This window comes from Coturnix japonica, chromosome 7 (assembly GCF_001577835.2).
Source record: "Coturnix japonica isolate 7356 chromosome 7, Coturnix japonica 2.1, whole genome shotgun sequence".
NCBI lineage: Eukaryota > Metazoa > Chordata > Aves > Galliformes > Phasianidae > Coturnix > Coturnix japonica.
The window spans coordinates 18,751,927-18,779,776 of NC_029522.1; the positions used below are offsets into that span (position 1 = coordinate 18,751,927).

Consider the following 27,850-nt stretch of genomic DNA (forward strand, 5'->3'; position numbering starts at 1 on the left):
TGAGTGCAAAGAAACTCGCTTCAACATGTTATTAGTTAAAGTGGGTATAGACTATCAGCAAATCCCTTTGTCTTGTGACACTTTGGGTGCTAAAGAAACAACTCTCTACGAAACTTAAGTGTCTCCTTCCTGCTTTCACCTCTCTTAGACAGGTACCAACTAGAACAGCAGCACTCTAACTCATAAATCAGCTTCCTCACTAAGTTGTTTTTATTCAATCCAGACTGCAAAATACCTTCCAAATCTGGTTTGTGCACTGACGTTAATGATGGGATGCAAAGCTGCCTTGTGACAACATCCACGGGCCTGTCACGGGCAGACGGATCAGAACGGCTCTCAGATAGCTCCTATTCCGTAGCCTTTCTTCCTGAACTAAGAGCTGTTGTGTTCAGCAGGTGGCAGCAGCTGCTTACGGGTCAGTGTGGGCTCCACAGTGGCAGCAGAGATGTGTTGGTGTGTCATGTGAGCAGGTCGGAGCTGTCCCTAGAGCTAGGAAAACGGTGTGTCTTCTCCCTAGAGCCAGGAAAGTGACAGCTTCAGCTTGTAATATGTATATATATATATATATATACAGTATGTGTATGTATATATATGGTTTGTGTATAAAAGGCATAGCTTTGCTCCAAGTTCTGCTAACCCAGATATCTGCTTGTCATATGGCATGGAGGGCCAAGGAGGACAAACGCTTTAATCAGGTCTTGCTACAGAAGTAATTCTGTTAATGCAGGGGATAAGCTATTATCCTTCATAGTTTCATAGTTTCGTGCGGGTTTGAAGGGACCTTAGAGATCATCAAGTCCAGCCCCCGGGATTCAAGCCTCTGTGTAGCAGAGCGGCACTTCTACCACTTGCGCCACAGTGCTTTCTGTTTTGCTGTGGGTGCATAGAGAAAAGCTAGCTCACTTCCAGTATTAGCACTGGTCACAAGCCTTGTAGATACAAGAAAGTTAGAAAGTCATCTTCACTAAACCCTTTGATACTGCATTACTATGCAGTTAAATGGATGTTTTGGATTCATTCTTTACTGGCTTATTACTGACTGTCCTGCTAACACGGAGAGAGACACTGAAATTTCCTTGTGATTGAGGACGAGACCACCTTCAAGTGGCTCCATAAAGTGGTGTGTGAAAGCAGCCTGCTCACATCCTGGGTCATACTGTCTCCAATAGGAACTGGGTATGTATTTCCTTAAGAAAAGAGAAGGCAGCAGTTATTCTTTAAAGGGATAGGACACGGAGTTCTGCTTTCACAGAAGCATCTCCTTCACAAAGCAGCAGCTGCTGGCTGCGTTGCAGGACTGGAAATGCTCTTTTCATTTGTACAGAGAGTTCTCTTATTATTCTTTAATTTGAACATGGGTGGTGGTGGTGGTGGTGGTGGGTGGGGGGGGGAAGTGATCAACTGAGTGAGGGATAAGACAAAAAACCACCACCATAGTTTATGAAATTGGCCCCCATAAAGCAGCCACCTGTAGGTGCATCTCAGCTGCACCTGAGCTGAGTTTGGGCTGAATATTTCCAGCTCCCATTCTGAAGATGCTGATAGTGCCTGCCTTGCAGCCCCTCCAAGTTGTAGGGCTCTGCTGTCCTCTGCACAGAGTACTTATCTGTTCTGATCTGTCTTTGCAGCACCCCCAGGAGGGACGTGTTCCCCCTCATGTTGCAGAGGGGGTTGTTTCTGAAAGTGCCTGGCACCAGCAGATGTCACACGTCGGTGTGTGCCTAATGCGAGGCATTCGGAGCCCGATTCTTTCAGCTGCCTGAACTGATTTCCATCAGAGATCAGCCATGTGCAGTGACTAACTAACAAACGAGGATCACTTGCGGTACTGTTTGATTTTTAACTGACCCATAATTAACAGATCCTTCGGGGGCTGAACCTCGTTCTCCCCAGTCACGGTGAGCTTCCTTTTCTCGGAGGTTTGTGTCTGCCCCCTGTTTGTTGCCTTGTGCAGCCGCTGTGAAAAAAGGAGCCACAATACAGGCTGGCACCATTCACTGATGTTCTCGGCTCATCTGCTGAACAAAGAGGAGTCTCTGCCTGACGGGGGAAAATGGCAGTGGCAAACACAGTGTGGAACTGTTACGGTTACAGTGTCTCCTGGAGCCCGTGCGGAAAGATACAGCATCGCTATTCCTGAGAGTAGAAGCATCTGCAAAACCGATGGGTGGCTCCCAAGTAACACCGCATTCCCTAACGCGTAAATTCTCCGTATTTAACAACGCGACATCCCTCCCAACATCTCCATCAGAGCGGGGCGCTCTGACCCTTCCCAGCAGCAGGTGGTCGGAACCAACAGGTTGTTCTGTGCGCGGTTACGCCAATGGGGGTGAAGAGGCCGGCGGTACCGGCTCGGAGCGCTCACAAGGGGGCGGCACAGCGCGGCTCTCCCCGCTGCGCTCCGCAGGGGCCGGGCGGGCACCCGGCGGCACGGGACGCGCCTCCCGCCGGGCGGGGGCAGCCGCCGCTTCGCCGCGAGAACCGGCCGCACTCGGCCGAGGGACCCCGCGGAGCCGGGGCTCAGCCATGGATCCCGCCGCCTCCCGCCCCGCCGCCCCGCAGCGGGCGCTGCTCTCGTCCGCCGGCCGGGCGCTGCTGTGGCTCGGCCCCGTGTACCTGGCGGGGTACCTGGGGCTGAGCGGCAGCTGGCTGCTGCTGGGGCTGGCGCTGGCGCTGGGCTGGGAGCGCAACCGGCGGGGGAAGAGAGAGCGGCTGGCGGCCGCCTCGGTGCTGCTGGAGGACGAGAGGGAAGCGGTGCGGCGGGGCCTGGCCGCACGGCACCTGCCCGCATGGGTGAGTGGGGCGGGGGGAGGGAAGGGGGGCTCAGAGCGGGTGGGAGCGTCGCGTGGTTCCGAATCCCGCTGGGAAAAGGGAGCGCTGAGCTGGAAGTTGCGCGGTCCGACGGACGGGTGTATCGCTCGGTTAGTATCCTAGGGAAATCTTCCCCGAAGATGCGCCGTTCCGGCTGTTGGAGCTTAGGAGATGCTTGAGACGTTCGCATCCAGAAAGTTTTTTCCCTTTCTCTCTACTGCCATTGGGAAAGAAGTAATACGTGTATCTATGAGCACAATGCGCTCTCCCTCTCTTGCTGGTGCGGAGAAGCAGCCCTTGCTTGTTCCTCGTTGCCGGCCATCCTCTAGACTTTAATGTGATGGAGTGTGACAGCCCGGCAGTGCTTTCCGTGCTGTACCGCTGGCTGCTTGGTGCCCTGCTGGCTAATAGAAAGGGATCGATTGTGTCTCTTAACCACTTGCTCAGCGTTTAAAAACGTGCCGGGGACTGGGAGGGCAACAGGGCGAGAGTATCAAAGAGCCGTATCTGTCGGGAGCCGTTCGTGGAGGCGCTGACAGCGAAGCGCTTCGCGCAGCCTGTAGCCCTCGGTGCGCCTTCCTGCGGCCGGCAACCGCGTGGCCGTGGGATGGAGCTCCCGGCTGAGCTCCACCCGCTCCCAGCACGGGCTGTTTCCCACCATGCGCAGGACCCCGTCCCGCGTGAAAGCTCTGAGCGCTCGTTCGCATCCAGAGCGCTTAAAACCCTGCTTAAAACCCCGCGGAGGAGCAGAGAGCAGTGCGTTGGTTTTAGCGTTTATCAGCGTTGCCACATCTCCTCCTTTCCCTTTTTCATTGTCCCTCAGTTCGATTTTCTGCTTCATTCCCCCCCGTGCCAGACCTGAAGGCTGTTCCTCACCTGCTGCCTATTCAACTCATTGTGTGCGGTGTCATCTTTTTCTTCCTTATCTTTCATTTCTGCCCTCCAGCATTCAATTGTACCAGCTCTAAAAATGTCCCTTCTGTTCTTCTCTCCTGACGTGCAGAGGTGGGAGCAGGAATAAAACTCAGGTGGGAGCGTGGGTTGGAGCTGCAGTGTAATCTTAGGAAAGGCACTGCTGGTGTGGAATGATGGCAGCCTCTTACGGAGCAGGGGATGGGTAAATAGGTGTCCCCTCAGGTGCCCCGCTGTACAGTGAGGATGACCCATATGGGGAGGAATTAAGACTGGTCATTGATTCTAGAGAAGCGGTGGATGCTCTGTCCCTGGAGACACCCAAGGTGAGGCTGGACGGGGCTCTGAGCACCTGATGGAGCTGTAGGTTTCTCTCCTTATTGCAGGGGGGTTGGACCAGGTGGCCTTAAAAGGTTCCTTCAACTCAAACGGCTTCGTGTCTCCACTGTGTTAAAAGCTGTACTCTGCGAGAGCAGTGCAGGCTCAAGCTCTGTGCAGCACTGGGATCAGTTTTTAGGAGATGTGTTTGTATCACAGCCTTCCCTTTCGAGGGGACATGAGGAGGGTTTCCCTCATCTACCCAACCATCTGTTCCAGGGAATTTGCAGGGTTATTTTCCAGCACCAGCATCTTGGCTGAAAGCAGATGGTGAGTTTGGAGTGGAGGCATTCCTGTGCTAGACAGCTTCCATGGGCAGGCTGTGCTTCCATAGGAAATCGGGCTGGAATTTGGCTCGTGTTGAGCAGTCTGGGCCCAATACGCCGAGATGTCAAATCGCTTGTGTGACAAGTTGATATTAGAGGTAAAGAACAGCCTGTTTTTAAAGCGTGGTCCGCCGTGCAAAAGACTTCTTTAAACGTTCTTTCTTTGCCCCTGCACTGGAAGCTGAGAAAGCTCCTTAAAAACAAACACAAACGCGACAAAAGACAAGCAACCCCAATGCATACATTCCCGTTTTGCATTTGAATGGTGCTGTTGTGTCTCACGGGGGTTTTTGCTGTTGCTGTGATCGCTGGTGTGGCCTGCTCCAGGGCAAGGTGGAGCCTTGCAGAAACCTACACTTCTCTTGCTGGCTGGTAATCGGCCCTCACCTCCTATTTTTGAGCTTCAAAGTTCTTTTCAAATGCTAATTTCCGAAGCATTCCTGAAATGTTGGCATAAAGCTCGCCTGCTTCTGTAGGTGAGGAAAACTGATCTTAGTAGCGTGATTTACTCGAGGTTATGGAGTAAGGCTTATTGTGGGACCGTGTGAACTTGGCAGCTCTTGGTGGCTGGTTCTGGGCTTAGCAAGAAGTACTTTGTGCATCTCTTATCTGTGCAGTGACCATGGCAAACTTGGGAACACGACCCTGATCGTAGAACCATAGAATAACCTAGGCTGGAAGGTACCTTAAAGATCATCAGACCTGCTGCAGTGATCTGAGGTGTGACACAGGTGTGTGACTCACGGTGGCTGCTGTTTGGGGTTTGCCCTGGTCTGTTCAGTTCAGATGTCTGTAGCTCAAACAGTTACTTTTGTTTTGCTCTATCTTAAGGTGAGTCCAGCTGGGACTTCCATCTCCTGGGTACTGCTCCAGCCTAATGGCCGCTGGCCTCACTTCTCGGATACTTTTTACAGCTGCACCTCTGGTAGCTTTGGTCCTACTGAATAATTGTAGCAGTGTCGGGGTTTGTATTTTATTCCATTTAGTGGTGATGGATCTCACAAGTGGGCTGTGAGTTCCTTACTGGGATCTGGAACCCTAAGTGGTGCCCTGGGTCCTGGTCTGTTCTTCCTCTTGGGTCACATCCCCTCTTCTGTCTGGAAGGCTATTTGAAGAACAGTTTGCCACACCACTTCCATCCTTGCTTTACTCTACCCGTGACTGATCCAGGACAGTCCTGCCAATGGTGCAGAACACTGTGGGGCTTATCAGTGCGTTGAAGTTGGGGACCAGCTGCCTTTGGGCTGCCCCGTATTTGTGTGTACTGACATAGGGCCATCTGGTGGGAGATGGAGGGCTGGCAGGTGAGGTGGAGGTCTCTGGATTCACATCACTTTCCTTCTTGTGAAATGTCAGCTGTGTTTTATCAGTATTGATTGTCCCTTCTGGTGCAATATTCACACTTTATCATGCAAATAAAGCTGGGTAGGCTGACATTTCAGTGAGCTTGCATCTTGTTTAATGGAGAAGTTTCTGTTCAGAGCATCAAAGGAAGTTGCTTATAAACAAAATGCCAATATCACTTTGATTTTGAAATATAATAATTGGAGATCATTTGCAACACAATTTGAGTACTGGAAACAGGTTCTGAAGTCACACATCAGGCTGTCAGTCCATAAAATCCTATCGTAGAGTCACAGAATGGTTGGGGTTGGAGGAGACCATAAAGGATGGGGCACCTACAGCTTCTCTGGGCAGCTGTGCCTCATCACCTTGAGTGAAAAATTTCCTCCTAATATCTAAAGTTACATCTGGCCTCCATTAGTTTAAAACCATTTCTCCTTGTCCTGTCATTATCTGCAAATATCTGCTCTTTCATCCAAACATCTCTGCTGCTAAATTACACAAAAAGCCCTTGACTGAAGAGTGTAGCTCACAGCTCTTGTACATGGAGGTAATGTGTTGTTCTGCCCAATTACTGCATCAGGCTAGATGATAGTGTAAGGAGGCCCTTTCTGTTGGAGTGTGTCTGTAGAGCTGAGAAGCCGCCACCCTGTCGTTCCCTCCTGCAATAGCCATCAGCCTGCAGCACTGATGGAAAATACTGCATCCAGAAGGGTGGGATTGTAGTAAGGCGGTTGTGGATCTTTGCTCGTGTTTTCAAATTGGATGTCAGTTTGGATTTCCCAGACAGGTTCTTGTTGTCCAAAGCCTGGTGTCCTGATTAGGGTGAGTCCATGCAGGAAACAGAGCCCTCATATCTGATGGTCTTGAAGGGAAGCAGCTTCTTCTGGCTTCCCTTTGCATGACCAATAGGGGTGAGAAATCTACCACTGCTTCATGAGGAACAGGATATGACACTTGCTTTAATCACATAAACGTGCCCAGAGGCGTATTGGTCCATTAACACACCTGTCTGCTTTTGCCTTTTACAATTCAGTAGTTTTTCAAGGAGACAATAAATGGTAAAAGTTGGATGTATGAGAGCAGAGACTCAGTTTACCACACTCTGTGGTGCCTTTGGTAAGTGATGTGTACCAAATCAGACTGCACCTGGCATTCACTTTACTCTTCTCTGCCTCCAGGTCCATTTCCCTGATGTTGAGCGAGTGGAGTGGCTGAACAAGGTGAGGAGCTCTGTCTGTGAGGCTGTGTGCTCTGAGCTGAATCCCAGCGCAAACTCTAAGCCTAAGAAAATTAGTAAGTCACTACAACAACAAGGTTCAGTCACGGCAGTGTCTGTATTTAATATTTGGAGCTTCTAGAGTTGTTACAGGTCTTGGTGAAGGCCAGATACGTGCACGTGGCTGATATAGATGTGATGAATTTGACCACACCAATTCATTCTGAGATTTTAAAACCAAAATTCCATGTACACATGTTTACGTGTGTGTGTGTGTAGCTGTATTGTTATTTTAGCTAAAGCAGTAGTATTTATTTCCTTTTGCCAGTGATGTTCCCAGAGCAAGTGCTCCCATCTGCAGTTATAGAGTCAAGCTCTTCATGGAGCTGAGCTCTGGAATACAAAGCAAAGCAGTTCAACTTACAACTTAGTAACTGCCTCGTTTTAGTTTGAGAAACTTTCTTTTGAAGTAAAAGCTCACCTCTCTCCAAATAAACCTCCAGGGAACTCTGCAACACTTCCCAGTAATTAGAGACTGCTGTGCTTTAGAAACGTTAACCGTGGGCTTTGCTGGCTCAGCCAGTGTGGTTAGAAGCAGTCAACAAACTCCATAGGGTTGAAAATCCAGTGTTCACTTCCTAAAGCAATTTCCTTTTCTGAGGAACTGGGATGGATCTTTCCATTACGGGTGGCTTAAGAGCACTAGTGTGACTCTGTATTTGATAAGAGCAGGCATGCATTGGTAGTCAGGCATTCTGTCATCTGCATCTATTTCTCAACTAAAGGTACACAGATGACACTTTATGTAAGATGTTTTGCTTTGCTTTTTTAGGTCCTTGAACAGGCTTGGCCATACTTTGGGACAATCATGGAAAAAACATTTAAAGAAGTTCTGGAACCAAAAATAAGAGCAAAGAGTGTACATCTGAAAACGTGCAGCTTTACCAAGATCCAGTTTGGTGAGAAGGTAGTGTGAATGCTTTGCAACACTTCAGTTATTGTAAAGGAAAATAGCATGAAAAGAGGAGAGTGTTTGTTTGGGACTCTGACGTTCAGCTCTTTGATAGCTCTGTGCTTTTAAGAAGCAGCATTGTTACAACACTACTGCTGTTCACATTTGGTCTTTAGGACAAAAACTTGTGTGCCTTACTCATGCATTGCATGCTGCTCTTCAAAGTCTTTAGTGAAAGCTACTGTAGTTGAACTGAGTGCAATGGGGAGGACTCTTCGCTTAGACTTCACCCAATAGATAATAACTGTGTCATATCTCGTCTGTCTTTATTCCAGTGCCCTAGAATCAACGGGGTAAAAGTCTACACCAAAGAAATTGACAGAAGACAAGTTATCCTAGACCTGCAGATATGGTAACATTACATCATTGATTATGTCTTAATTCACTGTCCACCTGACACCTGTGTGTGGTTTTTCATGCTGGACTGCACACGTGGTTTTCTAACAGCAGCATGGAGGTGCTTGCCTTGTATCAGCCTAGAGTGATATGAGTGAATCAGTCCCTGGTTGGATGTTATTTGCAGAAGTGAGATGTTGTGCACTATCCTTTAAGTCAGAGCATGCTATCACCTGCACAGATACAGGTGTTACCTGTGCTGGCCTACCATTGCTGCCATGAACGTAGAGTTGTGTCCTTTGGTTCTTCCATTTGTGGCAGAAAGAAGCCAAGTCATGGAACTGCATTTCTGTCAGCTGTACCCACATCATTTCTATTCGGTCCAATCTCTCCAGTTCTTTCAGAACTCACACTATTTATGTTTTAATTCTCTCCCCTGGTTTAATCCCCTTGTTTTAAGCACTATGTGCATGTGACAGCCAGTGTCCTTGCTCCCATTTTTGTTTTTAATTAAAGCCGTTCTTTAGCAGGAAACTGTCTCTAACTCTATTAACGACAACAAAAAGTTAGATAAAACATTTGTTGATTCCTTCCAGGCTGATTTGAATGAGCTTGTGTGTTTTGTTAACATTGAGCAGAGCTAAACCCTCCTCTGGTTTTGCCTGGAGAATGGAATGAGTGGGGGAGTTACCATTTGCATGCTGCTGTAGTTCTGTGGTGGGTGATTGGGCCACCCAATATGAATGGCTTTTCTTCATGCTAGTACCAAGAATAAGCAGTGTGAAACTGCAGATTGTCTTGGGAGCAGCACAGAGCTGCTCAGAACTGTGCTGCTGCTGCATATGGCAGTGACATGGCAGCATCCCCAGCCTTAGCAGGGCACTGCCTCTCTCTGCAAGACAGTGTAACTTCATTTTTAGCCATGTTGTATTTCAGCCCAGTCTGCAAAGTGCTCTTTGTAATAGCCAGACCAGTTTTAGGTTCGCTTGTGGCAAATCAATCATGCTTTCCACATGGAGATGGAGAATTTTGATGCCTTGAAGGCTCTGTGGGAGGTAGATACTGTTCTCTATTAAACTGCTTCTCCAGGCTGCTTCTCCCACGTACTCATTTTCACTGCCTTAACAATGAGCTGCAGAGGGATTCCCCCACCTCCTCATTCCTGTCCTTTTGGCAGACCCATCAGCATCCCCAGACTGGCCTCTCGCTTCTCTTCCTCCTTCTGACAGTAATTTAGCTCGAACTATCATCTGATAACCCAGGTGTTTTGTGTATTCACACAAGAGCCTTCAGCACACTTTGTCTCTCTGATGGGGAACTCTTTTCTTGGGCTGTGCTAAGGACCCAGTTTCTCCCATGTTAATATCCTCACTTCAGTTTCTGCAAGTGAGGAAGGTGCTGTGCATTGTACATCTGCTGCTTACTTTTCTGGAGTGAGGCAAACTCCCATTGCAGAACAGACTCTCTTAGCTACATGAATAGCTCTGAGTGTCTGCAGTAATGCAGCTAGTGCTGGGAGAAGAGCTGGTGAAAGGAGATGGACTTGAGCTGTCCCAATGGGAGGTTGCAGCCCTTGGCACTACCTCTCCTTGCACGCTGGTGAATCAGAGTTGGGTGACTGGTTACACTCACAGCTGCCTGGCACGTGTGTCTGTGCAGTCTTGTCTCTGTGGCTGCTCACAGAGGGCTGGTGCCTGTGTAAGAGGGTTCCATGAGGATTTCCACACATTGTGGAAGGAGTGGAAATAAGCCTCAACAAAAGCAGAATCAGTGTGGACGCTCACAATCAAGATAGGTGAGCATTATCTTTACTGATGTGGAAATGTTCAGGATGTGACCCTCGGTCTGACCAACTCATTAGTGATTTCAGGCACTCATGGATTTGTGTTTGTTCAGGCGGCTGGTTCTGCTGGTGACAGTTCTTTTTTGCTGCTCTCTTCCCAATTAATGTTTGATGGGGGAGCATCACGATTTTTCTTAATCAATGCTCTCAGTTCAGTAATTAAAATTAAAATTAAATTATGACTTCCCACCGATGAAGTGAAAGCACTTTGTCTTAATTATTTGCCAGGTGAAGGGTGCATGGGGATAAAGTTATACATCAGCAACCTCATTTTCATGTACAGAAGCCTTCTGAGTAGTGCTAACAGCAGAGCTCTCTATTCTCACCTGGCCCTGCTTCCTTTCTCATTTTCCCTCTAAGGGCAAAGGTGAGATATAAGTGGCTGAATGTGCCCACAGAGCTGAGTCCTGGTGTAACACCTCAGGAGGATGCAGTAATTGCTGTGGTACTGCTGTAGTGCACTTCGCAACACTGAGACAGCGGTGACTGAATTCCCTTTTAGGTTTCGGACAAGTGTTGCTGTGTTGCAGTGAACATTAAAGAACTGACGTGTCTGCATATTAGTAACATGACTCCTTGGTGTTTGCCGAGTGTAATTTAGTGGGAGTTTCCTCACTAGTGGATCCACGTGAGCTTGGTCTGCTGGCTGGCTCATCGCTGTGTGCACTGCTGATTGGAGTGGCCGCAATTGAGCAGGCTGAGCTGCTGCATCATGGAGGGTGTTGTAATGTTGTGGATGGCCTCTCTGCCCTGCTCTGGTGTTGAATAACGCTTTATGTCAGGTAGCATCCGGAGATCTCAGTATGTTCAGTAGTCAGTAACGGTGCAGGGGCGTCTTGTGGCATCCCTGCCTTCAGCCAGTTGGATTACCATTGCATCTCATGCTGGATATTAGGAAAAATCTCTCCTCTGAAAGAGTGGTTAGGCATCAAATGGGTGGTGGAGTCACTGTCCGTGGAGGTGTTCAAGAAACATGTGGATGTCTCACTGAAGGATATAGTGGGCACAGCAGAGATACATTGGTTGGACTAGGTCATCTTATGGGTCTTTTCCAACCGCAGTGATTCTATATTAAATGCTATGGGCCCAGATTTTCCACAGAGATGCAGGCAAGCTTATCTTCAGCTCTCATCCATAGCGTAGGTGTGCTGTCTGTATCTCCTTGTGCAGTAACATGATTTATGGCAGAAACAAGTTCTTTTTCCAGCTCTAAAAGGTAGACGAAGCATGGTCCTATGGATGCCAGCAGGGGGGTTCAGCTCTATGTGCATATGAGCATCAAGGCTGGAGCCCAGCACATTCTGTCTAGGGGAGAAGAACAGAGCACAGCAAGCTTATACAGCACAGGGACACATGAAAGGGCACGTGGAAGCATAAGCAACTCAAACTGGAAATGAGGAGTAGAACTAATGAGTAGGGTGCATCCTTCCTACTGGGCAGCCTGATGTGGGAGTGGTGCCTGTATGAAGCAGACCTGAGTGTGATTAAAGACTTGGGCTCTGACAAAAGGGGCAAAGGCAGCTCTGACATCTAGACTTGAACACAAGATTGCACATATTGATGTGTTATGAGGGAAGGCAGATATCTAGAACTGGGTAGGAAGAGTTTTTGGATGTGGAGAGGCATAAGGATTGTGAAATGAGACACCACAAGTCTTGTTTGCTGTGTTGGACACTGGCAACAGCTGAATTAAATCCTCTTGGGCTAATAATCAAGGGAGTTATTTTGGCTTCTCATTTAGACTTTATATTGACAAAGCTCTGTTAGCAACTGGTGTAATAATGATAATGTCATGATTGTACGATAATGAAAGATAACGTCAAGATTGTAGAGATTAATAAATGTTAAAATAAGTTTGTGTAATTACATGTCTAGCCTGTAGGAAGATTGTGTTAATGTTGACATGGCCTGTGAGGCTGGTTACTGAAGAAATGAGAAATGCTCTAATATTAAAGAAATGAAGACAAAGAGGACCGGAAAGGAACTTGGTAGCTCTTCATTGTTTTCTGCCACAGGCATCAACAAATCAGTGGGTTCTGCCCCAGGGGGGGTGGCTGTTGCTTGTATCATGAGATGATGTTTGTACTTTAAGGTGGTTTCTAAATTGTGAAAGTGCCACACTTGGCATTCATTTTATTTAAGGCCCGATGTTCTCATTCATTTTCTCTGCCTGAAGTGTCATGTTGCAATTGTTAAGCCCCTATCCTTTCTACTCCATGCAGCCCTAATTTGCTCACTGAACTATCACAAACTGTGGAATAACATGAGAACTTTCTTTCAGTTATGTAGGAGACTGCGAGATTCACATGGACATATCAAAGTTCAATCTTGGGGTGAAAGGTGTACAGGTGAGTGCAGTGCTGCTGATGTTGCCTTTCTAAGACCAGTCCCGGTGGTGTGCTTGTGTCTCTTGATTAGGAAACCAGAGGCTAGCTGGCTTGGGATCGATGGTTTTATCTCCTTGTGTTTTGGCTCAGGGAATAATGTCTTCCTTGAATCATAGAGTGATAGAACGGCCTGGGTTGAAAAGGACCACAGTGATCATCTAGTTTCAACCCCCCTGCTGTGTGCAGGGTCATCAAGCACCAGACCAGGCTGACTATTGAAGAGCACCTAAATATTATTTTACGCTTCTTAGCCTGAGTCTTAAACAGGTTCGGTGCTGGAGTATCGAGCGCATGTGGGCCAGCATCTGCTACTGGAGTTTGGAGGAGCTGCATTTTGGTAGTGAACTTCAAAAAACAGGGTTCTTTGGGGCATTTGTGACTGTTTTCTATTAGACCAATGTCCTATTCTTATATTATTGAAAGCTATTAGGCAGATCACAGAAGCAGCAGTAGGAAGCATTACATGGCAGTCTTCATGATCTTAAAAAACATTGCCTGGTATTAGTAACAACAGTCTGGGGGGAAAGGAGGTTATTGCTGTTACACTTTAGGTAACTTGAAGTTAAGTTACTTGAAGCAAGATTTTGAAATATATTTCCTTCATTAAAAAAACTGAGTTTGGAAGCTGTACCTTGAGCATTTCTTCAAAGGGTTTTCCTGGGTCTGTTGTATTTGCAGCTGTATGGGACTTTGCGAGTGATCCTGGAGCCTCTTCTCACTGATGCCCCTTTCATTGGAGCAGTGACCTTGTTTTTTATGCAGAAACCGGTGAGTCAGTAGGGAACTGTGCTCTGCAGCCTTCTTGGCTCTCAGGCAGTTTTAATGGATGGATTGGCTTACAGTGAATGCCATGAGCTGCCCCCATCACTTGGTAACCCAGTCTGCACAACTCTGAATACCTGGCAGTGCAGATATTGTTTGAACAGCAAATTCCTGATTACTAAATGCTCATCTTCAATTCCAAGGGAAAGGAAATGTTTTTGTCCCACTCTCTTGTAGTAATGCCTTAAGAGTTGTTTCCTCCCCTTCTCAAATGGAAGCAATTTCCAATGGTGACAGCTCAGAAACCATTTCATAGGCTTTTAGATGTACTTTAAATCCTCCCAGTCATGGATTTGATTTGTAGTAGCATTGTTTTCACTTGTGGAAAACTTGATTTCTCTTTGTACAATAAACAAGAGATTCCTGAAGTCTGTGTTGTTTGTAAATCCCCTCTCCTGAGAGCACAGACCAACCTCCAAGTGAAAGGGTGAGGAAACAACTTCAAAGTCTTGGGAGAGCTGCTGCATTAACTATGCATGACCTTGGGGCATCTGCCAGTGGCCACTGCTAAGGGCTGACTGCTGTGTTTTCTTGTGCTTGCAGGATAAGCCCCACTGATCCCTTAATTTCAGGTAGGACAGGTGAGGGAATTGCTCTCAGGCACTGATTTTAATGTATAAATACAGTCATTTACTAGTGCAGGTATGGCCTTCTTTAAACAGCCAGTTCTGTTTTAGAAGCATTTGCTGGTTCTTTAAAGTCAACATTTGTCCTGAAATAACTTTTAATGGTCCTGTATCATTTCTTTGCCTTTGTTGTAGCACTTGGAATTCAACTGGGCAGGTATGAGCAACCTCCTGGATGTCCCAGGGATTAAGTGAGTGTCTGTTTTGTTTCATTTTATTCCTTTTTGAAAAGCCTCTGGGAATTGGGAAAGCTTTTTTCTCCAGCAATCAGCAGAAGTTATTCTCTAGAGTGATACGTGGAAGTTGTTATGCTGATATGCTGTCATTGTATCTGGCTGTGGGGATGGCAAACCCTGAGTAGGGTGCTCTTGCATCATGTCAAATTGATATAATCACTTCACTTTGGGATTTAGGGTGAAAGTAGGCCATTGTAGTTTGGAAAAAACAAGCTCTTCTGTTTCTGTTTGCCAGTTACTTATTGAAGATAGTTGAGCAGATGTAGGTACTGGCTATCTGTGCTTGTGTTTGGATGCCATATGTTGGAAAATGGTCAGGTGTCACAGGGCTGCAGCCCTCTGACAAACTGAAATCCAATCCATGATAGGAAAAACTGTAGCATATTCAAAGTAGAAATATTCTTGTACTGTGTAATCTACTCATCCTTAAGGCTCTTCAAGAAACTCAAATGTTCCCTGGTGCCTCTTGGCTTGACCTTGTAAATAAGGCTTGCACAGCAAGGGTGGAAATCTCAGTTTTCAATACTGTGAACTTTAATCTGCTCCACCAGGTTGGAGATCCACTTTTCTCCTTACGCTGAAAAATAAGGAAAAAATTCTGTCACGCAGGAACAAAATGCACAGTGGATAATCAGCCACTGCCTTCTTCTCTGAAAAAGTGAATGCTGGTGATAATGTTCTGCTTTCTTCCACTGCACCTCATGCTTTGCAGACTCATAGGAGGTGGCTGATTGTGTTAGGTGCCAGTTTATGCAATGAAGGATCTCTGAAGATGTTTGATGTCAAGTGGGAGGAAGCACTTTTTGTTTAATTTTGAGGCCAGAGATGCTTTTTGCCCTGAAGTTTGCCCTGCAAGCTCCAGTTTTTATCAGAGGAATTAATCAGCTCTTTTCTAATGCAACTTTCCCTAATCCTCACAGAGAGAAGGTATGTAGGTGTTCCTGCCTACAACCTCTCATATAATTAAGTATGAATTTGGTGTCCTAGATCTTCACTCTCTTGTTCTCTCACAGGGATCTGAACATGAAAAACCTTGCTTGTTCATCAACACAGCACATGAAAGCTATGAGCAAATCATGTCTGCTGTGAACTGGCTGAAATGCTGGTTGAGGGAGAGCTCCCCCTTTTTTTATTTTTGTGCTTAAGTGACCAAAGATGCTGCACACAACAGGCATTTGTCTGCATGTACAAGCTGTGTGCAGTCTGGTGCTGTACCTTCAGACTAAAGAGAAGGGCAGGTTTATCACCTTGCCACAGGGAGGATTTTGTCAGGAAGTCCTATGCTCTGGCCAAGGGCTTTCAGGCTTTTGGTTGTGCCCAGGGAGTGGGAGAGGCCATTAGATTTCCCTTCTTAATGTAAAATATATCAGGAGATTGAATCTCAACTCTTGTTTGGTTCTGTGCCTGGGCTGGTGATTGCTTGTAGAGATTTGGCTTTTTTCTCTTTCTTTTTCCCCCCCATCCTGCAGTGTAATGTCAGACTCGCTGATTCAAGATTACATTGCTGCACGGCTGGTTCTGCCAAACAGGATCACGGTGCCTCTGAAGAAGAACATGAGCATTGCTCAGCTGAGGTTCCCTGTCCCACATGTGAGTTTTTCTTTTGTCAATGAAAATGCTGTTCTACCTGAGAGTGCATTTGCTGTAGTGCAAATACATGTATGCCTGTGTGTTGGCTTCCTGCACATCCAGGTCTCAGCAGCCGTTTCAGTCTGGATACTAGCTTTCTATAGGCAGTATTTCGGAAACACATCAGTAAATATTGGATAGCTCTTAATTTTTGAGAGGTCAGTAAGTCCTTATGCGTGGCATAAGAAGTCTTCTTAGACATTGAGGTGTTTACCAATTTAAACCAGTAATCTCATTAGAATACCACAGGTCTTCAATTAGAGAAAGTAAATACACGAGGCATAAGTGTCAGGCTACTTAATTTCTGTAGTAATTCTGTGAAGGGATGTAAACACAGAGCTCAGAGAATGACATCTGTAGGTTAAAGAAAAGAAAATAAGAACTTACCAATGGCTGTTCGGTTCCTCCTTCAGTCAGTGGAAACTGATCTTGATTCCACCATCAAGTTGACTGTGATGTATGGTCCTTGTGGGTGTTTGTATGTTTCTGATTTTAAAACAAATTGAAGACTATTTCTTACCCAGCTATCTGGATGAGAGCGTGTAACTGTGCAAGTTCTCCCCCATGGTAAATGACAGGAAAAGTGATTGTTTTATTACAGACTGCCTCAAAATGCGTGTCTTTGCAAACCTGTCATGCTGACTAACCTTGCTGCCTGAAATAACAGTTTTAGGAGGCAGCATATTATAATTACCCAAATATCACATTTTCATGACTGATTTTTATATCTTTTCCTATCCAGGGAGTAATAAGGGTTCATCTGCTAGAAGCTGAAAACCTCGTCCAGAAGGATAATTTCCTTGGTGCCATCAGGGGGAAGTCTGACCCATATGCTCTCCTTCGGCTTGGCACAGTGCAGTATCGAAGCAAGACAATTTCCCGAGATCTTAATCCTGTCTGGAATGAGACATTTGAGGTACTGAACCTTTTGATCTGTCCCTCTCTAGGATGCTCAGCTGTTTACATCCTTGTATTTGAAGGACCTTCTCTTACCTGCCTGCACCAGAGCAGGTGGAATTCCTTGTTGCTTCATTGATGAAGCATTCCTGTCCCTTAAACAAGTCAAATTTGCATTGCAAACGTGAAATGGCACTCAGGGTTGATCTGATTTACATATGTGGGTGTTTGGAGGAGGTGCAAGCTTTGCTTTAAATACCAATCAGTGCAGCAGTCTGATTGTGCAAGTGTCTTCTACTCTAGAATTGGTTATACTTTGTATATGGGATGTTTGTAGCTTTTTCTAATTTTGTGAGCAGTGCTTTTTAGGGATATTAGTTTGATGGGTTTAACTTTTAAAACAAGTTTGCTTGGTTTTGAATTAAAATAATTCTCATCATAATCAGTTCAATTTGTTACGTGATCAGCCACAAAACAGCAGAGAATGTCCTTCATACATTACGGAGCTGTGAACCTGTGTGAGTGCTTTATGTTTTTAATCAATCCCTGTTTCTACTCCAGTTTGTTGTTCATGAAGTGCTTGGTCAGGACTTAGAAGTGGACTTGTATGATGCGGATCCAGATAAAGATGACTTCATGGGCAGGTAAATTAGTGAGACTTTCTTCTCTTTGCTCTTTGAAGGGATGTGGTGATCTGACAAGTCTACTCAGCAGATTTGAGAAGGCAGTTCTGAAGATGAAGTCCTTTACTTCTCCTCCATAGCTTCAGTCCTAGTTAAGTGCAGCCTAACTTGAATGCTGCCTCTTTGTTCTGGTCAGGTTTTGTCACAGTTCCTTAATGGAGAAATATCTTCATAGCAACGTTTGCTATCCATTTTCCATACAGAAAATGCTAATAGGAAACTACCCTCATTCTACCAGATGACAGAGGGGCACTGCTTCTTAAGCTATGGTTATCTCAGGTGGAGCAGCATCAATGATGTTCTATAGACAATAATAGCACTTAGGGGAAGATGGAGTTGGATGTGATTTCTTTCTGACAGAGTATATCAGATCTTGCTTATTAGGACTTGCTGCTGTGTTCATATTTATTTTATTTTAAATAAGTAAAAAAACCAAGAAACAGAGAAAACCATGCAGGCCTTGCACAGTTATGGTAATCTCTGAAGTAGAACGCCCAGCTAATTCACGTAGGAAGCTTAATGTTGAAGGAAGCTACTTGCTCTTTCTGAATACTGACCTCAGGTTATCAGCTCCTAGTGTGAATAGCTATGAACAAGGTGGGCAGTGAGCTTGGGCTCCCACAGAATATCTTAGGAGGCCATTAAAAGTAATGATTGCTGCGGCACTCAAGGTTTATTTAAATTATATCAGTTTTGGAAGCGTTTCAAGATGGAGAAGGTACTGTAGAAGTGTGTGTTCCACTGTGTGCCAGCAGATCAAGTGTGGAAATTGCTGTTTGGGGCAGATTTGCTTGTGGCTTTTGACTTACAGTTGTGGTTTATTCCTTTTATTTTTTTCCCTATTTGTCCACTAATTAACAGTATTCTGCATGCCTAAACATTCACTGAAACATTTGCTTTTTGTCTTCCAGCTTGCTCATAAGTGTGCTGGATATAAAGAATGACAAAACTGTTGATGAGGTAAAGAACACAGCTTGTTTTTCAGTGTGGTTGTGTTGTATACTTACATGTATTCATTCATGCTCTGTGTATGCTGCTATGTTGTTTCTGTGTACTTGAAGCTTCCCTGCTTACTTGCACTGTGGGTGTTTCCTGTTTGTGAAGTTTTCTTTGCTCAGAAAACTTAAAGTAGCCATTACAGTTGTTGTTACAGTCAATCTGGCAACCTCAGACAGCCCTGAGCTCATGCAGAGCCAGCCGTGCAGTATCTTGCATTAACAGCTTGTACCCTGTGTCTATCAAATACTCCTCTGAGGCTATGGATCAGTTTGGTAAAGCAGTCTGATGGCTGAGGGAACAAATAATCAGATCTTATTGCGGCTCATTCTGCAGCCCAAACAGTTCCAGAGTGCCTACCTCGTGCTGCTGCTGCAGCAGATATGTGCACTGTGTGTTTGTGGGAGTCTTGCTCTCAGTGTTTCTGGCTCATGCTCTCAAGTAGATGGACATTCTGCAAAATATATATCTATATATCTATAGTTATATAGATATATATATATAAACTTCAAGAAGCTTGAAGTACAATTCATATTGTTCACTGTATTTAAGTCCCAGAGGCTGAAATACATAGAAATTATTCTGTCTCAGTTTTCAAGTCGTTTTTTATTGTCTCCACTCAGTGGTTTCCCTTAAGCAAGACAACAAGTGGACACTTGCACTTAAAGCTGGAGTGGCTTTCACTAGTAAATGACCAGGAAAAGCTACATGAAGTGAGTATGCTTAAAGGATCCAGATACTTCGATACCTGAAGGATGTGAAATTAGGAACCCCAGGCAAATGCATGGGACTATCTTCATAGTAAACCAGAAAGTATCCGAGTTGAATAACATTTCATTTATCACCAGGTTTTGTTCCACTGATGCTAGTTTAGTGATGATGATGTATACAGTTGAGCACAGGCTTAGATGACTTCCTGTCCTAGGGATTCTGACCAGTTCTATACTAGATGGACTGAAGGTCATTAAGTGTGATGAATAGCAAAGACCTGGGCCTTTTCTTACTGGCCTGCTTAAAGCTACCATGCTGTAGGGTGTTGGCTTGTGCTCCTCTAAATTCCAAGTTAAAGGAGAAAGGCTTACGGAAGCTTTCCTTTGAATTTATCTGGTGCTGTACATTGTCCTTGGCGAGTGATCGTACCTACTTTGTGTTTTGTTTTGTTCTCTGTTCCTGGCCTTGGCAGGATAAGAAGGGCCTATCTACAGCAATTCTGATAGTCTACTTGGACAGTGCTTTCAACCTTCCAGTAAGTACAAGCCATGTGCAGACAGCCTTCACTCCCAACCCCCCCTTTTTTTTATAAAAACACACAAATTAATTGTTTTAAAATACTCTTTTACTAATTCAGAAGAACCACTTTGAGTATTCAAATGGTGAATGTGGAGCAAAGAAGATCAGAAATAACAAGTACCTCAAGGTAAAATTTATGTTCTTCCTCCATGCTTTCAAAACCACCCTCTGGATTATACTGTATCATAGCAACTGAAAGTAGCTGTTATTATAAAGAAATAACCTCTCCACTGTCAGAATTTGTGACCACTGGTTCAAGGTAGTGATTGAGAAGCCTTCCACCAATAACAGGTGATCAGGTGAACAGGTGAACTGTGTTCTGTAATCTACAGATTGTTTCTTCTTTTTTCCTCTTCTATTAATTGGCAGAAGACAGAACGAGAGCCTTCCTCCTTTGTCCTGCTCACAGTAGGAAGCAAGACTCAAAAAAGCAAGGTAAGTTTGTTTGACTCTTCTGCTTTCCTTAAATACCACCTGTTTTTCAGGTGATTAACTCCAAGAAGCTCCTAGAACTGCCACCTTTGTTCTTTTGTTTTTGTTCACCCAGAAATTGTGTTCTGCTTGCTTTTTTTTTTACCTCTTTTGGATTTCAGCTTTCTCTGCCACACCTCCTGACTCTTCCAGGCTAGGTCAGACTTCCAGCTTTCCCCGTTCCTTTCCTCCTGCTGCCAGCACTCATCACCTGGTAGAAGCAACTGTTGTATGGAGCAGCCTCAGGCAGAGCCCCATGGATGTGCACCTTTATCCTTTAAGTGGATGGCAGTGCAGCTGTTGCCTCCCACTCTTCCTACAGGCTCTACATCCCTCAAACTGCCCCTCTAGCTTTCTTATCCTTCCCTGCTGTCATGGTGCAGGTTTAGGAGCTGGCTCTGAGTGTCTGTGGGCTGGAAGCTTTGCTCTGTCTCTCTGGGTAGAGAGGTGGGAGGAAGGGAGCAGTGCCTTGCTGCAGGTGAGGCAAACTGCTGGTCCAGCCAACACCAGCTGGAGCCAACTGCAGCTCACCTGACTTGTTCTGCAGCATTTCCACATCTCCCAGAGCTTGGCCTGGTTTTGCCAGAGATTCCACTTGTGCACGCTTCTGACATGGGAATTTCACTCTCTGTGTATAGCTGGGATGTAGCATTGCTGTATTAGAATAAATAAATCACTGTGATCCTCTCTAGCGACTAATGCTGCAGCAATCTTTGCTGCTCACAGATCACACTAAAGCATATGCCACAATCTTCTTCTTGCAGACCTGCAACTTCAACAAAGATCCCAAGTGGGGCCAGGCTTTCACCTTCTTTGTCCACAGTGCTCATTCCCAGTCACTGCATGTTGAGGTGAGAGAAAAGCCCTTCCTTTGGTAACCTTTCATAGTCATGATCTTGGTGCATGTTCTTTCTGTCTGCATCTACTGGGGTCCTCCTGCTTAAAAGATGTGGAAGGAGCATGTGTTGTTGCATGGACGGTTCTCTGTTAGGTGATGCTGATATCTACCTTTGTGCTAGGGTCATGTAATTAATAATATCTTGGTACAAAACAAGGGATATTTCTGAGGTAAATAAGCTTATTTTGGTCATTATGGAATGCCTTCTTGTTCTGCTGTTCCTAGTGGAGTGCTTTCCAGTTTGTCACCTAATCAAACCTTTCTTTTCTAGATAAAAGACAAGGATCAAGACAGTTCTCTGGGAACATCGGTGGTGTGTCTCTCCCACTTACTTAAGGACCCAAACATGACTCTGGATCAGAGATTTCAGCTGGACCATTCCAGTTCAGACAGCTTCATTAAGATTAAACTTGTGCTGCGGGTAAGTTGTTTGCTGTGTTTACTTTGACTTCCCCAGCAGAAGCTTCCAATTCTAGCCAGGCAAAAGATGAGATGCAGGAGAGAAGAAATGCAATTTTACTTCACAGATGAGTAGAAGGTAGAAGTGTGACAAGATCATTTGCTGCCATTAATGGTGAAGATGAGAGCTCTGCCTTGAGGCTTCCCAAAGCTTAGCACAGCAGCATTGCCAAGAACCTTCTCATGATGTTAAAGAGTGGAACTGAGAAAATCTGAGTTGGGAAATCAAAACAGCACAGCAGTGAGAGACTCTAGTGCTTAAGGATTGTTTTCTCACAGTGTTTAGACAAGTAAATACACAGTGTGACAAAGGAAGACAATGTCGTAGCTAGTTCCATAGCCTTCTTTCATCCTACTAATGCAGTCTCTCTGCTTTTAAGTAGTGGCTTGATGAAAATTTAACACCAGTGTTTGGGCAGCAGCGCTCACTTTTTTCTCCCTGGTGATTTTCAGGCCTTGAATGTTGAGGAACCTGATCCACAGAGAGTCAAGGCTGGTGTCGGTGCCTTGAAGAAAGGTCCCGTGCATGTCATGGGGAAAGGTGGAAACCAGCAGGAGTTTCAATCTCCACCAAAACCAGAAGTCTTGAAAGTACCTCCTGTGAGCAAAGACACTGATGTGCGGGACCCTCAGCCAAAAAAAGACAGCTGTGAAGACCTGGACACAAGTAACAGTTCAGCAGTGCCTACAGCAAGTGAAACTGTTGCCAGCCTTGATGAGACAGAGAGTGAGCAAGTCCCAGAGCATCGCACGCAGTCAGCATTGCATACCAGGGCAGCAGTAGTGCCCACGTTGCCGGTCGTTGAGGAACTGAGGCTTGCACCCAGTGTTACTTCACTGGGTTCTCTGCCTTCTTCTTGCTTTGAACTCAGTAGCAGTAATCTGGACCTTCATAAGTAGGTGGTTCTTCCAGTTGAATTGTTCTTCTCTTGAGAAAGTTTGTTTTTTATAAGAGCCTCTTGCATACAGGTGAATTCAAGGCTGCAAAATCAGCTCCTGCTGTTCAGTCTGATCCTTTGTGACTGGTAAATTCCCTAGCTCTGAGCAGGACTTCATTTATAAACCACTCTTAAGCCATTTTTAAATAGTGTCTTGAATTTGAAACCACTTTGGAAACATGCAGAATGAGATGTAGAAAGGATCCCATTTTGCATACATAAGTATCCATTAGTATTCAGACAATGTACAAAACACGTGCTGCTCTTAGCTTTGCTGCTCCATCTATAGCAGGCCAATTGGGGGATCTTTTCTGGCTACTCATACTTTGGGTCTGAGGACAGGGCTCTGTGCAGAAAAGGCAGGCAGAGCTGGCACCAACGAGAGTGTTGTTTCTGTGCATCCCCTGAGGTCCAGCTGCCATAAGATGTCATAAAGAGGAGCAGCGCACTGAGGATTGGTTCTAGATGAAAATGCATCACCAACTTGTGGAGCTCGTGTGCTGTTTCATGCTGCAAAGTTTCTGCTTGTGATCTATTAGATATCTGCATTTAAAGCTTTTGCTGTTTGACTGTCTTACAGCGGGACGGAAATGCCTCTGGGAGAGATTCAGCTCACAGTGCGCTACGCTTCCATACGGCAGAGCCTGGTTGTGCTGGTGAATGGCTGCAGGTAATGCTGGCCGTTGCTTGCCTCTATCAGCATGGGAGAGGGAAGGAGCTCTCTGAGTTTGTGGCAGATATTCAGCAAAGCTGGAGCAGAACCACGTGAAGCATAAGCTGCCCAGCAAAGTGAATGCTATTGAGAACTGACACATGTCCTGGGGTGTCTGAAGGAGATTTAAGTGTTGTGGCAAGGACGGACACCTCTGAGTGATGTTGTAAATGCCAGTTTAGAAACCCACACATTTTATCTTCTCATCCATAAGATTTTAATTTGCTTATGTTTCAGCTTCCATGATAAATGCTTTTAGCTCCTGAATCCATGAAGGGTGGGTCTGATTCTAAGACAGACAGGGGATTAAAATGCATACAGTGGGAGAAGCTGCCTTGTTTGTCAACACTGCATTTCTTTTAACAGAAACTTAATACCCTCTTCCAATCGTGGAGTGGATCCATATGTCCGTATATACTTGCTTCCAGATAGAAGATGGACAAGTAGGAAGAAGACTTCTGTTAAGAAAAAAACTCTGAACCCCCAGTATGATGAAAAGTGAGAAAACATTGGCTGTAATTCATGAATGATGTTATGATCTCTTTAAAGTGCAAGGGCTCTCATGAGGTGTGCACCTGTTGTACTTTGAACAATTGGCTTGTGAACATTTGCAGGTCTTCAGAGATAAATGGCACTGTAACTGTGGTGTGCAAGTCCTTAAAATGGACTTTGCTCTGCATACACAGTACTGTCACGTCTTCCCTCCCCCCTTCCTGACCCTAGCAGATGCACACCGCACTTTCTTTGCACACAGACATTTACTTCAGCACGTTTAACTCCATGTCACTGCAGAGGCAATCTTTCCATGTGGGTACCTCACAGAGCTTACTTCTCTTTTCATACTTCTTTGCCTGATATTTCATCTGACATCCTTCCGAAAGTCAAAGACAGGCATATGTGAAGCATTCTGAGACAGATGGATGCCATCACTGAGTGCTGCTGGGAGCAGCTTATCGTGTTGCCACCTCTTTGCTGACAGCTGACACTTCTGCAGGTTTGCCACTGAAGAGGAATGTGCTCTGTATAAAACTAATGGCAGTAGCACTTAATTAGAAGTAGAGATTGTCTGAGAGGCAGTTCTAGTCCAGTATGTAAACGAAGGTACACTTGTGAAAACACTTGAATGTTGGGTGATCCTGGGTAATTCAGCCTGCTCTCATGAACTCTACAGCCAGCACTGCTGTTGGGAGCAGGATCTTCCTCCTCATCCCTGGTATTGACATGTCCTGTACATCCTCAATTAAGTGTAATAGGTTGAGCAATACTCAGCTCCAAAACATGTTACCTGTTTTACAGCTCTGACTTGAGGAGGAACTATTCAGGTGGGCAGAACCTGAATGATTTAGCACGGGCAGAATTGACATTTGATGGTGTGTGCCAGAGCCATGAGTCAGAGCCATTAAGTATTTAATTGCTACAGGTTTATTTCTTTGTCTTCTCTTAATGTGGTATAAGCCTACTTTGTAAACTTTGGGGATCGGCTTGGCCATTTCCTCTGAGTAATAAAGGTTGCATGGAAAACATGCTGATCTTCCATGAAGGATAAAAATGGTTGTTAAACTACATTTCATCATTGGATGCATGCTTTCCTTCATCCCTCTGGTATGGTCTGACCAGCAGGCTGTCATGGAAGAAGCTGGCTTGGAAGAAATTTCTTACAGTGTAAATAAAACCCAAATAATTGCCTTTTTTGTACCAGGGGGAATTGTCCAAACGTGTGTTTTATAGTCAGCCCTCAAACCCTGCTAAAGCTGCGGTTGGGCACCAACGTTCTCGAGGTTTATAATGGACAGTATAATGGACAACTTTGGGTGTTGTGATTCATTGATTGTAAAGGTCACTGTATGAAGCTGCACTCCCTTCTCTCTTAAAACTGCTGTATTTCGGCTACTGATGCTTACAGGACTTTGGGTTTTGACTCAAGTCACTCCTTTCAAATCTTTCAGGTTTGAATTTTTTGAATCTTTGGAAGAAGTGAAGAAAAGGACACTGGATGTTGCAGTGAAAAACAGCAGGCCGTTCATTTCACAGGAGAAAAAGGAGCTGGGGAAAGTAAGTTTAAAACCAGTAACATAACTTGATTAATAGAGTTGCAGAGTTGGAGGGAATGCTGTAATCCTGAACTGCAACCCTGGTAGCTAAATCTGAATAGAACTAGCAACCTAGAATCAACTTTAGCCTGACATTGGGCTTTATCACCTTGGAAGCTCACGTGGGCTCATGTGATTGATAGGGGATGTCTGACTGTCTGTTTGGGGATAGCTCCAATAGCACAAATGTGGAGCTGAGAGAAATGTCACTGAACCGAGTTTTAGTGTTGATGCTGGCTAATGCCTTTGTCATGGGAATGCACGAGTCTCATCTCCCTTGAGCCTCAGCTGTAGCCCTAGAGCTTGAAAGCTGATGTGGAAGAGTGCTAGCTTAGCTCATCAACTTGTACATCATTCATATTAAATACATATATATATATATATATATATACAAATAAAAACTTGTTTTTTAAAGGTGCGGATTGATTTGTCACAGGAGGATTTAATCAAGGGTTTTACACAGTGGTGAGTTTGTTTCATCTTTTAAACTCTTGCTAATAATGGCTTTGCTGAGAGTTTGTCTGAGTGTTGCTGGGGTGATGGCAGGAAGGCTGTGCCTTTCGGTAAGCAGCAATAATGTTTTACCTGCAAGTGCAGGACTAACTTGAATTAATCTGGTAGTTTTATCTAAGCTTTATGTTAATCTGGTTAATGGCGTGATACCTATCCTGTGAAACGGTTTTAATAAGAGGCCTCCTTGTCAATTATTCTGTCTTCAGCATATTTTAAATTACATAAAAACCACTGGGTTACATAAATAAAAGAATCATGTCTATTAAAGTAAATTTGCAACAAATAACTTGGATAAAGATCTTAACTAAATGAATACTCTGATCAGCAATATATACATATGATAAACAGTTAATTACAAAGCATTTTTAGAAGCTATTTTAATAAACCACTCACAGTTGTGCTTGTACGTTCATTGTGGTTCAGATGTCAACCTTAAGTATTGGTCTGAGGCAAAGATTAAGAAGCATTTCTTTTTGTTTCCCCTTCCCAGTCTCGGGTTAATGGCAGTCATTCTTCCTTCATCCTTCAGTGAAGGAGGTGGAGGAATGCAGTGAGTGTAGCACAGCAGCTTCCCACTAGTGTGGTCAGCAGTGTAGGGAAACCAAGTTCCCCATGCCCAGCTTCTGTGTGTCTCATGGAAGTATATAGCAATTATGGCAGCAGGAGAAAAATGACTCATCCAGAGTTCCTGGTAAAGGGCTGAAGTTTGAGGCCATCTCTAAAGCCTCCTTCACCATCCTCCTGCCTACAAAGCACAATAAAAAAGCAATAAAGCAGCCCAAGTTCTCTGTTGTGATACTTGAAGCTCTTCTTTAAACCAAGTCTTAAACTACTTCCTGTATCTGTCTTGCAGGTACGAGCTGACAAGAAGTAGACGCAAGAAAAATTGATTTCTTCTCGTGTACATAAGTTACTAACTTTAAACTTTGTATTGACTGTATATACCTCTTTTCTAATGGAAGTGTTTTGAAACATTCACTGCAAACTTGAAGCCATCTGCTGCTCAGGACGTGTGCACGGAATGATCCTACTGACAGGAGTTCTCAGTGAAGTAAAACTGGGGAAATAATTTCTCTCTAGATAACAAATCATTTATTCCTGATGGTGCATCTCCTCCCCAAGAATCCTTACATATGAATGCGCTCTTAAGGAAGTGTTGGACCTGGAGATATTTTTAGATGGCCAGCTATGTGTGATCACTTTCTTCTCAGTTTCGTTTCCCTAAGAGCCTATTTGTGTTGTTTTAAAGATATCTGAAAGCATTACTCTTCTAAAAGAATCCATTTTTAAACAGCGACTTTCATCTGTAAGGCTACAGGACTCATTCAAATCAACTGTAAGACTAATAGCAGTTCTTGAGAAACAAAGACATTGATATTCTGCTTCTGAAAAGCATTTAAGCAGATTGTGGCTGCAGGTCTGCATATGATGAGCTTCCAAAAGCAGGGAGATTCGTTTGCCAGGATGTCATTAAGGTTTTAGTTTGTAATGCCTTAACATGTTCTGTTCTTTGTTACAACATTTCAGCATCTCATAAGCCTTGATAGTAAATCATTCTGCCTGAGGAACAGCAGAGTTTTGGACTAAGCTTTATTAATATTGGAGCGAAATATACCAAAATATTTTTGGAAGCTTGGTGTACTTGTTTGTTTACAATAAACTCTGACATGTCTTGCTTAAGGAACTTTATCTATGCCCTTCTAAAAGTGATGGTAGAATATAAGCGTGGTAACTTCAAATCCCTTCTAGGCAAAAAGCTGTAAACCATGTTCTGATGTAGGCTTAAAATGTGTTCAGCCTAGATTACATTAATGTGGTGTGTTTCAATCCATAACCAAAAAAAAAATAAACCTAGCTGAAGATCTAAACAGCATTTTAAAATAGGCTCTCAAGACGACCAAGGTAATGATGAAAGTATTACATCTATAGGGCACTCTGAGCAACGTCATCTCATACCTGCTGATGAGCTACATTCAGAAAGGTAAGTGCCTTTGTGGTCTTTGCTTTTGTGTTGGCTTCAGT

The 27,850-nt window shown here is 44.7% G+C and overlaps 1 protein-coding gene across 1 annotated transcript; it reads left to right on the forward strand.

Annotated features, from left to right (window-relative positions):
• Positions 1-904: 904 nt before the first annotated feature.
• ESYT3 (extended synaptotagmin 3) lies at positions 905-27,512 on the forward strand. The gene is made up of 24 exons (XM_015868653.2): positions 905-1,176; positions 1,629-2,793; positions 6,953-6,994; positions 7,823-7,957; positions 8,278-8,354; positions 12,463-12,529; positions 13,247-13,336; positions 14,152-14,207; positions 15,722-15,842; positions 16,624-16,797; positions 17,340-17,422; positions 18,373-18,421; positions 19,081-19,170; positions 19,641-19,703; positions 19,806-19,874; positions 20,117-20,182; positions 20,983-21,069; positions 21,388-21,537; positions 22,029-22,471; positions 23,094-23,183; positions 23,592-23,723; positions 25,172-25,277; positions 25,731-25,780; positions 26,682-27,512. The coding sequence occupies exons 2-24, from the start codon at positions 2,164-2,166 to the stop codon at positions 26,716-26,718; spliced, it is 2,907 nt and encodes a 968-aa protein (XP_015724139.1). The 5' UTR covers positions 905-1,176; positions 1,629-2,163; the 3' UTR covers positions 26,719-27,512.
• Positions 27,513-27,850: the final 338 nt, after the last annotated feature.

What these genes read in the sequence shown, in the direction of transcription:
- ESYT3 (XM_015868653.2), top strand. Translation starts at nt 2,164, where the DNA reads ATGGGTGGCTCCCAAGTAACACCGCATTCCCTAACGCGTAAATTCTCC. An exon ending in TGAGGTTCCCTGTCCCACAT is followed by an intron (nt 15,843 to 16,623) that starts GTGAGTTTTTCT and finishes TTTCCTATCCAG; the next exon opens with GGAGTAATAAGGGTTCATCT. An exon ending in AAAGATGACTTCATGGGCAG is followed by an intron (nt 17,423 to 18,372) that starts GTAAATTAGTGA and finishes TTTGTCTTCCAG; the next exon opens with CTTGCTCATAAGTGTGCTGG.